Source organism: Leptinotarsa decemlineata, unplaced genomic scaffold, assembly GCF_025532065.1.
Source record: "Leptinotarsa decemlineata unplaced genomic scaffold, Ldec_3_MD MMD2_P_RNA_scaffold_2, whole genome shotgun sequence".
NCBI classification, from domain to species: Eukaryota; Metazoa; Arthropoda; class Insecta; order Coleoptera; family Chrysomelidae; genus Leptinotarsa; species Leptinotarsa decemlineata.
The window spans coordinates 715,927-731,411 of NW_027412529.1; the positions used below are offsets into that span (position 1 = coordinate 715,927).

Consider the following 15,485-nt stretch of genomic DNA (forward strand, 5'->3'; position numbering starts at 1 on the left):
AAATAACCGCTGCTGCACGCCAGAGCTCGGCAAAAAAATTCCTAGGCGAAACCACTTCCAAAATAGGTGAAGAAGATATGTTTTCAAAAAAAGCAGTAGACGAGACTAGTGCAAAAGGAGCCACAGCCCAAATGTCTGCAAAAGTAACTAGAGAGTCAAGAAGATCCATAGAAGAGGTTTTCAGTTGTGGAAAAAGTGTTTCAAAGCCTGGTAGTGTTGATAAGGGCTCCAGAGGGGTGTACGATAAACGTTTAGTAAAGAATCCTCTAAATCTAGCAAAAGAAAAAATGCATTCTGCTAACAGTTCAAGTTCATCAAAAGAATACTCTTCCGATAAAAAGAGGAAGAGTTTCAGTACCGCTACAAAGCAAAACCAATCTCACCAAGATGTAGCAAAGATCGACGGTAAAACCAAAGTTGATAGCTCTCTGAACAACTCCTCAGTTTCCATCAAAACATCTCAGCTTGTGGAAAATCCTGCATCTAGGTCGAAAAAGAAGAAAAAGTCTGATGTAGAAAAAGATGAACGTAAAGATTCGGTTTCTAAGAAACGCGAAGAAAAATGCACAAAGCCTCCGAAAGAAATGAATAACGATACTCTCGTGGTAAATCCTTACAGAAGTAGCTCACAAAAAGAAACTGCAAATAACGCCGAGGATGTTCCGAATATTCATACCGATTCTGCTAAAGTTGAATCATGTGCTACTGAAAGAGCAAAGAAGAATGTTGATAAATCTATTTTGGATGAAGTTGCTATCAACAAACAGAGCACTAAAGACCTTCGATCGATGTCTAGTTTGCTTGCTCATATTAAAGAAAAATCAGAAGGGAAACTTTTCGAAAGGACAACTAGTGATAGGATTGGTACTTGTCATGCCAGTGGAAAGTCTGAGAAAGAGAAGGAAAACTTTGGTGGCAATGATTTGGATGAAAGAAGTCAGAAATCAGAGGCTAACATAGTCAACTCTCTAACAGATCCGGCTAAAAAAACCGATCGCCATCTAGATCAGAATAAGGGTCTCGTAGATCCTCCCAAGTTGACTGAGTCAGAGCCATCAACGGGTATAATGAAAGAAAATGTAGGGGATACTGATGCCAACATCAGAAAGAGGCAAAAGAGAGATAAATCACCGATGGAAGTATCAGAGCTATTCAGAAAGCTTTTTAGCAATTCGGACGAAATTGTCAATTCTGAAAGAGATGACTCCAATCGAGACGTTAACAACCTTGAAGAATCATCTGGGAGGGCTGCTGAGGAAGATACCAAAAAGAAAAATTCTCAAGACGAGAAGAAATCGGAAACAATGGCTGTTAAAAAGGATTTGCAAAGTTCTGCTTCTACTAGCAAAGATGCAAAGCAAAATAAACATAAGAGGGTGGCAGTGAAACAGAATGAAAGCAAGATAATGACTTTCGAAGAGTTTCTTGGCAACTTTGAAAGTGCTAGTGAAAAAAATACTAAGGAATCAAAAAATAAAGAGGCTGACGATGTAGGGCAATCATCCAAGAAGACGCGAACTTGTGAACTTGAGAAAAGTTCTACCTCTAAAACTGTGAATAGTGCTTCGAAAGCTGCCGATTCTATAAAGAGAAAAATGAAGCAGAACCCCTCTGAATCGGCAAAGTCTTCCAAATTGAGGGTCCTCAGCCCAGAAAAAATAAACGCTCTTCAAAAACCAGTCATTTGCCCTAAAGCTAAGAAAAACGCCCCAGTCTGCTTGAAAAAGTCGTCAAAAACACAACTATCTGAGAAGGAGGATACTAGTTGTGCTGAAGATATTTCTTTGAAAGGTGATTTTGAAACGCTAAAGGAAAATGTCTTGATGGAAACATTTGATAATTTGCAGCAAAGCATTGAGGTATATGACCTTACTACAGATGAAAACTGGGAAGAAATGGAGGAATCAGCTAATTCAGTTGGCAATGAAAATAAAAGTAGTGGCCTAGAAAGTTCGATGGAGAACACGAAAAAGAAAAACGAAGTTGTAGAGTCAAAATGTGGGACCCCACAAGACACCAACTGTGATGTCATTAAGACCAACACAGAGGAAGTTGTATCTCAAAAGGAACCTAGCAAAACTCCAGTTGAAGGAGACTTTCAAGAAAGTCTCGGCTTCAGAGCTTTCTCAACAGACGCGCAGCAACTTTGTAACCAGCTTCACGAGTTATTCGCAGATTCTCCAGATGATGATTTTTTCGCGGATAAGCAGGAGCGATCAAAAAAAATTGATGAAAATTCGACCTCGGAGGGTTCCGATGGCGAACAGTACTGTGATACTTACTTGTCATCTGCAGATATTCTGAAGATGGTAGAGCAAGGATGATTTATTTGGTATTAGTTATCTGTGAGTTTATCTAATATAAGGTTATTTAGCTAACGAAAAAAAAAGGGAAACATCAAAGAATGTAAACTTTCTCGGCCAGAGATAACTGTGCGAAAGCTACTTTCCAGATTTTTTGGCCGTGGTCTGAAGGTTTTTATGCCTGACGTTTCGTAAACTACTGCGGCAGACATCAAAGGCAATTTGATAACAGTCACAGTGCCTTTGTTGGAGCACGAGTTGTGAGTTAGTGGGCGAGGCTTCGTTGCTCTTGATTGTTTGTGCACCTGTAAGGACAGGTAGCCAGATTTAACTGATGTTCATTGCCTCTTCTATTTCTATTGAAATTATACCTGTGTTTTTTAATTTCTATCGCCTCTTTATATACTCTTGTATAGTAATTTTTAATTTTATCGAGTGTTACTGTATTGAGAGACGTAACCCATACTTCTCTTCGTGGTTCCAGTATAGACCGACTCATAGCTACAAGGAATTCGATATATCCCCGTGTTTCTAAAGGTTCTCGGGGTCTGGTCAGTTGAATGAGTTTCTCAGGAAGACTCTCAGGTTCACAAATGTATCGCGTGCGCTCCCAACCAACGTTTTAATTACCCCTCTCTTTCGTTGTGGCTGGTGGCCTGAACAAAAACTCTAACCAACAGCCACAACAAAAACTATCGGACAATGTCCGAGGTCTGCTAAGCAGCCCCCGGGATATACCGGATTCCTTGTAGTTGTGGGTCGGTCTATATCGGAACCACAAAAAGCTGTAGCCAAACATGCTCTCGACAAAAAAGGCACTCATATTAGCTGATTGGAAGATACATTAATACTCGATAAAACTCAAAATAACTATCCAAGAAGAATATATATAGAGCCGTTACCACATCGCCTTTGATGTCTACCGCAGTAGTAGACGAAACGTCAGGCATAATAAAAACCTTGAGACCACGACCGAAAAAACAGGAAAATAGATTTCGCACAAAAAACAGTTTTAGTAGTATCCGTTTTGATAATTTATTGTTTATATCTAGTCCCAAAATAAGGTTATTTTCGTTTGTAAGTGTATAAGGAAACAAACATCACCATTTTTTTTACTAACCACAAAAGCAGTTAATACATTTTTTTTACCGAATATCATTCGTTATTATTTATTTCTTATGGAAATCGATCACATGATAACAAAAAAAAATGCAATTTGAACTCGGAAATACTAAAAACGAAAACTATCTTCATAACAATAACCTAATATTTAATATGGTTCAGCCAGCAAGTTGTAGTAAATAAATATATTTTAAAAATTAAAAAACACGCTTTTAAAGAACATCTAACTTTGGGACTATTCACCCGTATATTGTCTTTAAGAAATATCAAGTAGATTACGTACAGCGCCATCTGCCCACAAATAGATCAAGCGATAGTTGCGTACAGCGCTATCTGCCGCAAGCAGGTCAATCAATAATTGATAGTTACCTGTAGCGCCATCTGCCCGCGAATAGATCAAGAAATAATGTCGAGGAGTTCCTTACAGCGCCATCTGCCCGCGAATAGGTCAAGCAATAATGTCGTTAATTCTGTAAAATACAGATCCCGGGCTTGAGAAAAAATAAAAGTTAAAATTCCCTGGTAGTAGTGGCGCCACTTCACAGAACAGATGTTTTTTTTTATGTTTCTCAAAGACCTGATAAGTAGCTCACAGGATTGCATCAGATGCTTTTTCATTGCGTCTGAATATCATTATCCAGACAATGTTATTAGTTGGTTAGTCTGTATACAAAGGTTTCACAGTAGACGCCGTCTAGTGGGCAGAAGCCGAAATTCTGAAATTACTTTTTGTCTGTAGGTTTTTCACCATTTACAATCAGACTTAGTAAAAGGATCTTTGATGGAATTGTGATAATTGTTGCAAAATAGACTCTGTACAATGAAGTTGTGTTTTAAAAATAGTTTACCACTAACAAAAAACAAAACACCAAGCTTTGCATTTTCAAAGAGCCCAGTAGCTCATGTTGGTCGAATGACTGCATTTTCTATTATCGACAGTGCAGGATGTGTCGTATTGTGGTTGAACTGAAGTAGACATACATATACAAAGATAATTTATTTTGATTGTTACAAAGTACTGAATATAAATTTAAAAACAAAGGCTTGTTTTTCTAAAAGGAAAGTATAACAAAAACAAAATATATATCACAAAACGCTAGTGGCGAATCGGAGATTAAAATAAGCTGTTTGTATTGTCAATAAATTTGGTAGCTATACATTAACGAGTATGAAAAAACCCAAAAAGTATTGAATAATGTCTAAGAAGAGTCAGAAAAGTTCTCATCTGGTCTCAACAACATAATAAATGTCTCTGATACAATTCTACAAGAAGATCCAAAACAGCAAAGAACTGGAAAATTAAACTCAGAACAGGTGAATTCATTAGCTGATTTATGTCTTTTTTCTTAGTGAACACTTCATCATAGACGATTTTACTTGTAATTTTATTTGTCAGATGCTCTAGCAAATATCTCATCATTTTTCCCCCGAGTTTTACGTTGACGCAAACGCCATCTTGCGGTAATGATCTACTAGAATAGACCTGTGGAGTGAGGATTATTGAGATCATTAAATTTGACTCAAGATTGAGATATACAGTTGAGATTACGAAAGAATGCACATAAGTCATCAATAAAATATGCGATAAAACATATTTTTATTTATCATCTTTTTTTTGTTACAAGTGGAAATAGACGACAGAATAATTAATGTTTGAGAGAAGAAATCTTTTGAATCAACTTTATAGTGAGATTTTCAATGGAAAGTTTACAAAACCGCAATTCAAGTGTTTCACTATGAATTAGCTTCCTAAGGCGTGTTCATAATCATCGTAATCATTTATTGTAGAATTATAACTTTGTGTTGTGAATATTAGGATTATTCCTATTCAATAAAGACTACTCTCTTACTTATACTGACTGATCTCTACTTAAATAGTGCTTTTTATAATAGAACGTATAATATGCCAAAAAAAGGTTTGCAACTGTGGAAACTATTTCAATGTTCTTTTATTCTTTGGGAAAAGGTTCTTCCCGTTTGACCAATATCAAGTTTTGGACAAGAATCACAAGTTAACTCATATACTCCAGATCTATCGGACACGGAAGTTTGGCTTTATTGTTTTTAAATAATTATTTGTTCTGTAAGCCATGTTCAAGTTTCTCTTTTTCAAATAGTAGTGCTTGTTTTGTCCTTAAATAAAAACAAGTGATGTGGCTTCACCAAAGTATGTCAATAACTTATGACGTTATTGAAAATCTACAATTCCACTAAAAAAATTGAAAGAAAAAAAAAAGAAAAACAATCAATTTATAAATCGTCATCATGTATCTGCCTTTTTCATAAATATCTGGAAAAGCGAGTTTATGAATTTTCATCAGTATCAAGCAATTTCATCGAAAGACTTGAAAAAAAAAGGGAGAGAAACAATTCATTTATGTATCAACCACTTTCACGAACAACCTCAAGAAGAATAGTGGAGAAGCAATCGATTTATTTATTTTTATAAAATATTGGTCAACTTTATAAAAAATCTCGAGAAGTGAATTTATAAATTTTCATCAGTATCACCAATTTAATCAAAAGACTTGAGGAGAAACATGTAAAAAAATAATGATTCATGTATGGGCCACTTTCATAAAAAATCTCAAGGAGAAAAGTAGGAAAGAAGTCGACTTATAATTTTTTATCAAGTATTGGCCAACTTCATAAAAAATTTCGAGAAGTGATTTTATAAATTTTCAACAGTATCACCAATTTCATCAATAGACTTGAGGAGAAAAATGTAGAGAAAAAATGATTCATGTATCGGCCACTTTCATAAACAATCTCAAGGAGAAAAGTGGAAAAGCAGTCAATTTATAATTTTTTTATCAAGTATTGGACTTCATAAAAAATCTCGAGAAGTGAATTAATCAAGTCAAAAGACTTGAGAAGAAAAATGTAGAAAAATAATGATTCATGTATCAGCCACTTTCATAAACAATCTCAAGGAGAAAAATGGAGATGCGGTAGATACATAATTTTTATCAATTATCGGTCAGTTTCATGAAAAATCTCGCGAAGTGAATTTATTAATTTTCATCAAATACCAACCAACTTTATGAAAAAATCCCAAAGTGAAAATTCAATAAGTATAAGTAAAAATTTCAAAGATGAAAGATTGGTTCATAAATTTTCATCAAATACCTCGCCAATTTCAAGAATTTATAGAATTACTGATCCGAGTGAAAATTTTGATTCATGTGCCATGTCCAAAATCTGGTGCAGGTGTTTAGAGATACATAAATGACCAACTTACACCAGTAACTGATGGTAACAGTTACGGGTGTAACTGAAGTAACAGTGTTCAAGAAACATTACGCTTTAAGATTTTCAATAAACAGTTTTACAAAAACGCATTCCATCACAAATGATGTAACAGTTACTGGTGCAACTGATTTAACAGTTACGAGTGTAACTGATGTAAGTGTTCAAGAAACGCTACATTTTAAGATTTTCAGTAAACAGTCTTACAAAAATGCATTCCATTACAAATGATGTAACAGTTACTGGTGCAACTGATTTAACAGTTACAGGTTTAACTGATGTAACAGTGTTCAAGAAACACTATATTGTGAGATTTTCACTTAACAGTTTTATAAAAACGCGTTCCTTCACAAATGATGTAACAATTACTGCTGCAACTGATTTAACAGTTACGGGTGTAACTGAAGTAACAGTGTTCAAGAAACAATATGTTTTAAGATTTTCAATAAACAGTTTTACAAAAACGCATTCCATCACAAATGATGTAACAGTTACTGGTGCAACTGATTTAACAGTTACAGGTTTAACTGATGTAACAGTGTTCATGAAACACTATATTGTATGATTTTCACTTAACAGTTTTATAAAAACGCGTTCCATCACAAATGATGTAACAATTACTGGTGCAACTGATTTAACAGTTACGTGTGTAACTGAAGTAACAGTGTTCAAGAAACAATACGTTTTAAGATTTTCAATAAACAGTTTTACAAAAACGCATTCCATCACAAATGATGTAACAGTTACTGGTGCAACTGATTTAACAGTTACGGGTGTAACTGATGTAAGTGTTCAAGAAACACTACATTTTAAGATTTTCACCAAACAGTTTTACAAAAACGCATTCCATCACAAATGATGTAACAGTTACTGGTGCAACTGATTTAACAGTTACGAGTGTAACTGATGTAAGTGTTCAAGAAACGCTACATTTTAAGATTTTCAGTAAACAGTCTTACAAAAATGCATTCCATTACAAATGATGTAACAGTTACTGGTGCAACTGATTTAACAGTTACAGGTTTAACTGATGTAACAGTGTTCAAGAAACACTATATTGTAAGATTTTCACTTAACAGTTTTATAAAAACGCGTTCCATCACAAATGATGTAACAGTTACTGGTGCAACTGATTTAAAAGTTACGGGTTTAACTGATGTAACCATGTTCAAGAAACACTATATTGTGAGATTTTCACTAAACAGTTTTACAAAAACGCATTCCATCACAAATGATATAACAGTAACTGTTATATCATTTGTTATAACAGTAACTGTTATATCAGTAACTGTTACTGATGTTACTGATGAAGCTACAGTGTAATGCAACATGTTCTAAATTAATTGTATTGTGACAATTATATATTTATTGTCATGGATAGTGAAACTACATTTAAAACTATACCAATATATGTTTACCGATATGTGTTATTAGCAGAAAGTGATAAGTAAAATTTGTTTTGTAGCCTTGTCATTATTGCCAAATCTCAAATGTTATAATCGAAACTTGAGGACGAATATAGAAAATATTAGGTACAATAAACATTCAAGATATTTTTGAAACTGTTTTTGATATTTTTGTATTATTTTTATTAATAATGACTTCAATTCCAAGAAAAATTTATGTTTATAGAGGGAATAAAAAATATTATGAAACAACAACAAAAAAAAAATAATAAACACAATGTACTACAATTATTATTAAGTTTTTCTTGTACTTGAATTGGAATTTCAATATTTTTTGAGTTGCAGTTTGTATTTCACATGACAAATTTATTCAATTGTTTTAAACGGTTAGTAATTTATTTGAAAATTATGAAACATTCAACTTTTATTATTTTATTTATGTTCGAGACAATCACGTTATTGGCTGAAATTTATAATTAGTTTTTGAGATTGCGATTCCTCCACAATTTTTGAAGCTTGTATTGTAGAACTTGTAATTGAATTATCTGAAAGTCTGCATTTACTGAAATTTTGATATTGAGAAATTATTTATTCTATAGTTTTTTCACTAACTCAGATTTTTGTATTGTTTATGCATACTTGGAATTCCCACAATGAACATACATTTTATAAAAATATGTGTATATGAATGACAAAGAGACTTTCGACTAAAACAGGTCTATACCTTCCACATTTCCGAAACTCTACCAAAATTTCAATCTCCGAAACGCGTGCACCCGAACCTCTAAACTCAATCAGAGTCTCTCTCGAGCTCCATATCTAAATCGCTGTCCAAATCCGATGCGAAGTGGTACATCACGTCGATGACATCGTCGTCATCGGATTCTTGTTCGTTCAACTCATCCGGCAACTGGAGAAACCTCTTTTTCTTCTCCTCCTCGACAGCGACCTTCGTCAGATCGTAGTGGATGTTCCTCTGCTTCTGCTTGGCGAGAATCAGCCGGGGCCAGTCGATCGGTTTGGTTTTCGATAGTGTTATTCTGATCTCTGGACCGGGAGAGGTGTGCTGCATGCTGTCGACGGTTTCGTAAAGGACGAGTTTCAGGCAGTAAGTCTTTTCGTTTTTGTCGGTTCTGAAATGTGATTGCATAGAAAATCAATTGAGTTCGATAGAGAATAAATATCGTTTGAAAAACTAAAAAACACGCTTTTAAAGAACATCGAACTAAAAAGTTAAAATATTTTTTAAAATAAACTTAAAACAATAACGAATGAAAAATACTAGTATTATTGTGACAAAAGCGTCGGCGCTTTGCGCCATATTTTTTGTATATCAAGCGCCCGCGAATAGATCCAGCAATAATGCCGATAATTCTATCAAATACAGATCCCGAGCTCGAGAGTTACAAGCAAACAAACATACATACGTACATACATACATACATACAGGTGAAGCTAATGAAAGCGTGTTGAAAAAAAATGGAAACCACAAGGATCTGCTTTCACGGCTGGTGTCAATGTTTTCTGTCGTATTTCACTAGTTCGGACTTCCATTGTCTACTATATAAAATGATTTGAAAGCCCTGAAACAAGTAAAAAAGAATAATTAAAAAAGAATAGTTGAAAATAACAATTATATTAAGCAACAATAAACCAGAAATGAAATGATAGTGAAATAACCTACAAGTAAAAATATAATAATTGAATAAATAAAAATTAAAGGAATGAAAAAAGAAAGTAATAAAAAATAAAAAAGTGTAGAGATTCCAAGTCACGTTAGTTCACGACGTTTCGATTGTTGGTATCTAGAATCGTCTTCGGGTGATGACTGGACTGATTCCTCCGAGAGATGACTATTTTATAGGTCGTTGAAATACTTTCACTTTCTCTTCTTTCCATTTTCCGCTTCACTGATTCCGTGAGAGATGACCGTTTTGGCGGGAGTTGGTCATTTTTCGTTTGGTGATGGGTTTCCATATGTTTCGTATATCTACGCTGGCCTGGCTGAATACGTTGTTGGACAACATGTATGCGGCTTCCTTAAATTTTCTCCTCAACCAATGTTCCTCTCTGTGCAAGATCTCAGCTTGGGACCACTCGATGTTGTGTTGATGGGTACAAACATGCTCTGCTATTCCTGATTTGCTGGTTTCCCCTCGCTGTGTGTGCTTCTTGTGCTCGGCAATGCGAACATTCAATGGCCTCTTAGTTTCACCAATATAGGATTTTCCGCACTCACAGGGTATCCGGTAAATGCAATTCTTGGAATCGCAGTCCGCGTTTGGGGGCCTGGTTTTCGTGAGACTGCTACGGATAGTGTTACCGGATCTGAAACAGGTTCTAATGTTGTACTTGGAGTCAATTCTTCTTATCCTCTCCGATAATCCTCTGATGTAGGGAAGTGCAAGCACTGGTTGTGATGGCTTCTCTTTCTTGCGAGGCTCCTGCTGTCATTTAGCCAAAGTCTTTTCTACCATCGCTTTGGAGTAGCCATTCCGTTGAAGATCATTTTTGATGATGTCTAGTTCCTTCTCGAGACCTTCCTTTGTATTACAGAGCCCAAAAGCACGGTCTAATAGAGTCTTGATGATTCCTCTTTTTGTCGATTGATGGTGGTTGGATTCGTGGTTCAGATACTGTCCCGTATGAGTGGGTTTTCGGTATACAGATGTTTCCCACTTAGTGTCAGTCCTCTTCACCAAAACGTCTAAGATTGGCAATTCGTTGTGGATTTCCTTCTCCATTGTGAAAGTGATGGAAGGTCTCACGCTGTTGATGTATTTCAGGAAGGCGTCTAGTTCAGTATTCCCATGGTTCCATATTATGAAGGTGTCGTCAACATATCTCAACCAGACTCGAGGTTTCTTGTGGGCTTCTTCAATGGCCAGAGTTTCAAACCACTCCATATATATGTTGGCTATGAGTGGTGAAAGTGGCGATCCCATTGGTGGTCCCTCATCTTGTGTAAAGAATTCGTCCTTCAGTTGGAAATAAAAGTTTCGTACACAGCATCCTAGTAATTCCAAAAATGATCTTCAGCGGAATGGATACTCCAAAGCGATGGTAGAAAAGACTTTGGCTAAAAGACAGCAGGAGCCTCGCAAGGAAGAGAAGCCGTCACAACCAGTGCTTGCACTTCCCTACATCAGAGGATTATCGGAGAGGATAAGAAGAATTGGTTCCAAGTACAACATCAGAACCTGTTTCAGATCCGGTAACACTATCCGTAGCAGCCTCACGAAAACCAGGCCCCTAAACGCGGGCTGCGATTCCAAGAATTGCATTTACCGGATACCCTGTGAGTGCGGAAAATCCTATATTGGTGAAACTAAGAGGCCATTGAATGTTCGCATTGCCGAGCACAAGAAGCACACACAGCGAGGGGAAACCAGCAAATCAGGAATAGCAGACCATGTTTGGACCCATCAACACAACATCGAGTGGTCCCAAGCTGAGATCTTGCACAGAGAGGAACATTGGTTCAGGAGAATATTTAAGGAAGCCGTTGTCCAACAACGTATTCAGCCAGGCCAGCGTAGATATACGAAACATATGGAAACCCATCATCAAACGAAAAATGACCAACTCCCGCCAAAACGGTCATCTCTCACGGAATCAGTAAAGCGGAAAATGGAAAGAAGAGAAAGTGAAAGTATTTCAACGACCTATAAAATAGTCATCTCTCGGAGGAATCAGTCCAGTCATCACCCGAAGACGATTGTAGATACCAACAATCGAAACGTCGTGAACTAACGTGACTTGGAATCTCTACACTTTTTTATTATTTTCTTTTTTCATTCCTTTAATTTTTATTTATTCAATTATTATATTTTTACTTGTAGGTTATTTCACTATCATTTCATTTCAGGTTTATTGTTGCTTAATATAATTGTTATTTTCAACTATTCTTTTTTAATTATTCTTTTTTACTTGTTTCAGGTATTTCAAATCATTTTATATAGTAGACAATGGAAATCCGAACTAGTGAAATTCATCACGAAACATTGTCAATCACCTTCAAACAAACGTTTTCTGTCGTGTTCGTCTTTGGTAATAATCTCCAAACATTTCGACTACAACTGCGGCAGTCATCTTGAGTGGCGTGGTCGAAGTGCTAATTAAGTGCTCACTAGATAAATAATAGTAAACCTATTTATTTTGATTGTCTATGTATTAGTTTACGAGTATCTCAAGACTTTATTGCATATTGTTAGTTTTTTTTCTCGGTGGTTTGAATTTCCCGCTGTATGAGCGGTAGCTTCTGATTGGCCTACTGAATGACAGTAAAAGTGGAAAAGTAGAGGTGGTCTTCAGTGGGGTTTTAAGGCTAAGGCTCAGTTTACACATAATGGACGCCCGGCACACACACAAGGCGCTGACCTTTGCCCCTTCCGTGTGAAGTGGGTCTGAGGTCCAAAAAACGCCAAAATTAAGCTTCATAAGAAAATACATGGGATTTTGGGCTGGAATTCCTGTTGCTAAATTACTGCCATTTTTGATTCACTCTTTACCTTACCTGAAATTCAAAATCCTCGATTTGGTCAGCTTCAATTTGTAATCGGAGACGTCGGTCAGTTTGATGATGAGTCTAACGACGTCATCGGTTTGAGACCAGTAAACGTCGGGTGTGAAGTAGTCCGTAGCCGGAGCAGCTTTTATGGGCGGCAACTCGCGTTGGATCGGAGTCTGCGATGGTTCGATTTGTCCTGTCATTATCTGAAAGTAAATCGCGAGCGCCGTCAAGATTCGGAAATGAATTCAACTGTGTGTATTTATCTGAAACTGTGTAAACTGTCAACGGTCGGAAACAATTGTGCGTCAAAACTGTCTTTCGAATTTGTTCCGTGATCTGCAGGGTTTTGGGTCAGACGTTTCGTCTACAACTGCGGAATACATGGATGGCGATGAGTCAACGGGCGTGGTGCTTAAGGTACATAGTTCGGGGTTTGGATCTCCGGTTTCATATGGATGCAATTGTAGACGAAACGCCAAGCATAAAAACCTGTAAACTACGACAAAAAAACCAGCAAAATAGTTCATTCACACTCATCGGTTTATCCAAAAACTTTTCCAACTAGAAGTATGTAATAGAAAAACAATCTGAACACTACTAACCTGTTTGAAAAATTTCTTTTCGGCATATTCATCTTCTTCATCAAAAAACAACTCAAACTCGTCCACATTGAGAACGGCTCGCTTTTTAACCTCATCAACCTCCTCTTTCGACACTACCACCTCCTCTACGTCAGAATCATCAGATTCGCCGTCTTGGGACGCGGGTATCTCGAAGTCTTCGACAAATTCACAACTGGGAACAGCAAAACCGCATTCAATTAACAACTGATTGATCAACTTTTTCTTTTCTCCAAACCCATCCTTGAGCAAAACTGAATACTTCTTCTGGCCGTGTATCGAAGGGGTTCCTTTTTCGAAAACTTTCACGTACAGCGACCTAAAAATATCAGTCTGCGGCTCCATCGCATAATCGTAAAGCATGTCGGTAACTTCGCTATCCCATTCCTTCGAAACTGGTTTGATTCCATGAAGATTGCATTGGATGCTTTGGAAGGGAAGTCTCGTGATATATTGATTCGACAAGAATTTAAGTTCTTTCTCCGGTACAACCGCTTCGTCGCCGAAATCGACGAAAAAGCACAATACTTTGTCTTCTTCCTTATTCAAAATCAAGACACGGCCGTACTCCAACCCTTCGGGATCTTTGGCGAGGTAGACGCCACCTATCTTCGCCAGGTTGAGTTTGGGATAGTGAGGTTTCAAAACTGCATTTTGTATGTCTTTCTGGAGGGTGTATAACCTGGAAGAATTGCACATTTATCGCAAAGATTCAAAGATGAATCCTACACCCCGCAACAGATTCAATATATTATCACACAACTGACACCAACAAATTAAACCCTACGTCTGAAATTATTGAAGTCGACACAAAATGGTGCAATGTTATATGCAATAAAAGTATTGCAGCTACTATTCTCATACAAGTTCAAGTCTTGCTCCATTTCATGATGTTATTAGCGTTGCTAAATATGCTCTTGGTGAGAATTCATTCTTTTTTTCAAGTTTTTCAATTTAATTTTTTCAGGTACTGCTTCGTGTGTTATTCTGTTGAAAATCTGTTGAAAAAATTTCAAAAATATTTTGAACTATAGATGATAGCAAAAGGTTTATAGATGGAAAAACAGAAGAGGGAGAGAGAAAATGCATTTAATGTCGAAACTTGGTTATGAAACGACCCCGTTGAGATCCCTGTAATTTTGGTGTTACAAGACTAAACAGAATAATTATTATACATGTTAAAAACAGACGAGTTCAAAAGTTGCCTCCATAGCACAGCCTAGTATCAGTGACCAGATCTAAACGTCTAATATTGGATCATAATGACACCACTTTCAAACTCATATTAAAAAATATCGTTGAATTCAAACTGCTGCAAAATTTTTGTTCAATACAACTTGTAGCTTTCTAATTCTATACTTCATCAATTATTAGATGAAAATGAATGTTTGTGAAGCTGAGCGAACTTTTTTTTCCATCATATATAATTGTTGAGAAATAATACGTTTGGCATTCCCATTTGACCACTCCCTGTCACAAAAGACAAATATAATTCCACCTTGAACACCAATTTCATGTAAGCCCATATCTGACAACAATATTGAGTAACCCAACACCTGAAAGCTCATAAAACACCACATCGACACCAAATTTAAACCCCACACCTGACACCAAATTCTAACCCCACACCTGACACCAAATTAGAACCCCACACCTGACACCATTACGGCAATGTCCAAATATGGGCACAATTCATACTTACAAATCGCTGTATTTATTCAACCTCACGTATATCTCGTCTGGCGAAACGGCCGCCAAGAAGACAACTTCTTCGGGACATTCGTTGTCGAGATATGCCCATTGGAGAACGATTTTTTCTTCAACGTCGTCGACAACAGCGACGCGTTTCCTTTCATAAGTAGGAAGAGTTATGCCAGCGTCTAAGCACAATTTGTACAGGTGGTGCAACTGGTCATTGCTGTGAACCGCGAGTTTTTTCAATAAAATCTCCCGGTTCAACTGGAAACCGGAAATGACCCTAAAAAGAGTGTAAGTAGAAAGTCTCACAGAAAAATCGTTAATAGTTACCTATCGGATAAGGTAACCTCTTCGTAGACGTTCTTTAACCACAGAGTGTTGGAGAGCTGGAGATGAACTTCCCCGGAAAAGATGACTTCTTTGTAATTGTGTTGTTCCAACAAATTTTTCACGTTATAATAAGACTTGGCAGAATAATTTTCATCCATAAATGGAGGAATACAGTTCGCTAAATACGCATCAATAACTAAAAGAAATATTATAGTAGAAATACTCTTAGAAATTCAACTTGTTC

The 15,485-nt window shown here is 36.5% G+C and overlaps 1 protein-coding gene across 2 annotated transcripts in view; it reads right to left on the bottom strand.

Moving 5' to 3' along the window:
• Window positions 1–4,407: 4,407 nt before the first annotated feature.
• The window catches only part of LOC111509035 (putative ATP-dependent RNA helicase TDRD12), a 37,097-nt gene continuing 26,019 nt past the window's right edge, over window positions 4,408–15,485 (bottom strand). For both annotated transcript variants that reach the window (XM_074180806.1, XM_074180804.1), the window contains 5 exons: window positions 15,242–15,437; window positions 14,916–15,191; window positions 13,196–13,895; window positions 12,597–12,796; window positions 4,408–9,213 (listed from right to left, as the gene is read on the bottom strand). In XM_074180806.1, coding sequence (XP_074036907.1) covers window positions 8,871–9,213; window positions 12,597–12,796; window positions 13,196–13,895; window positions 14,916–15,191; window positions 15,242–15,437 — 1,715 coding nt within the window. In that variant the 3' untranslated portion in view covers window positions 4,408–8,870. The remainder of the gene's footprint in view (window positions 9,214–12,596; window positions 12,797–13,195; window positions 13,896–14,915; window positions 15,192–15,241; window positions 15,438–15,485) is intronic.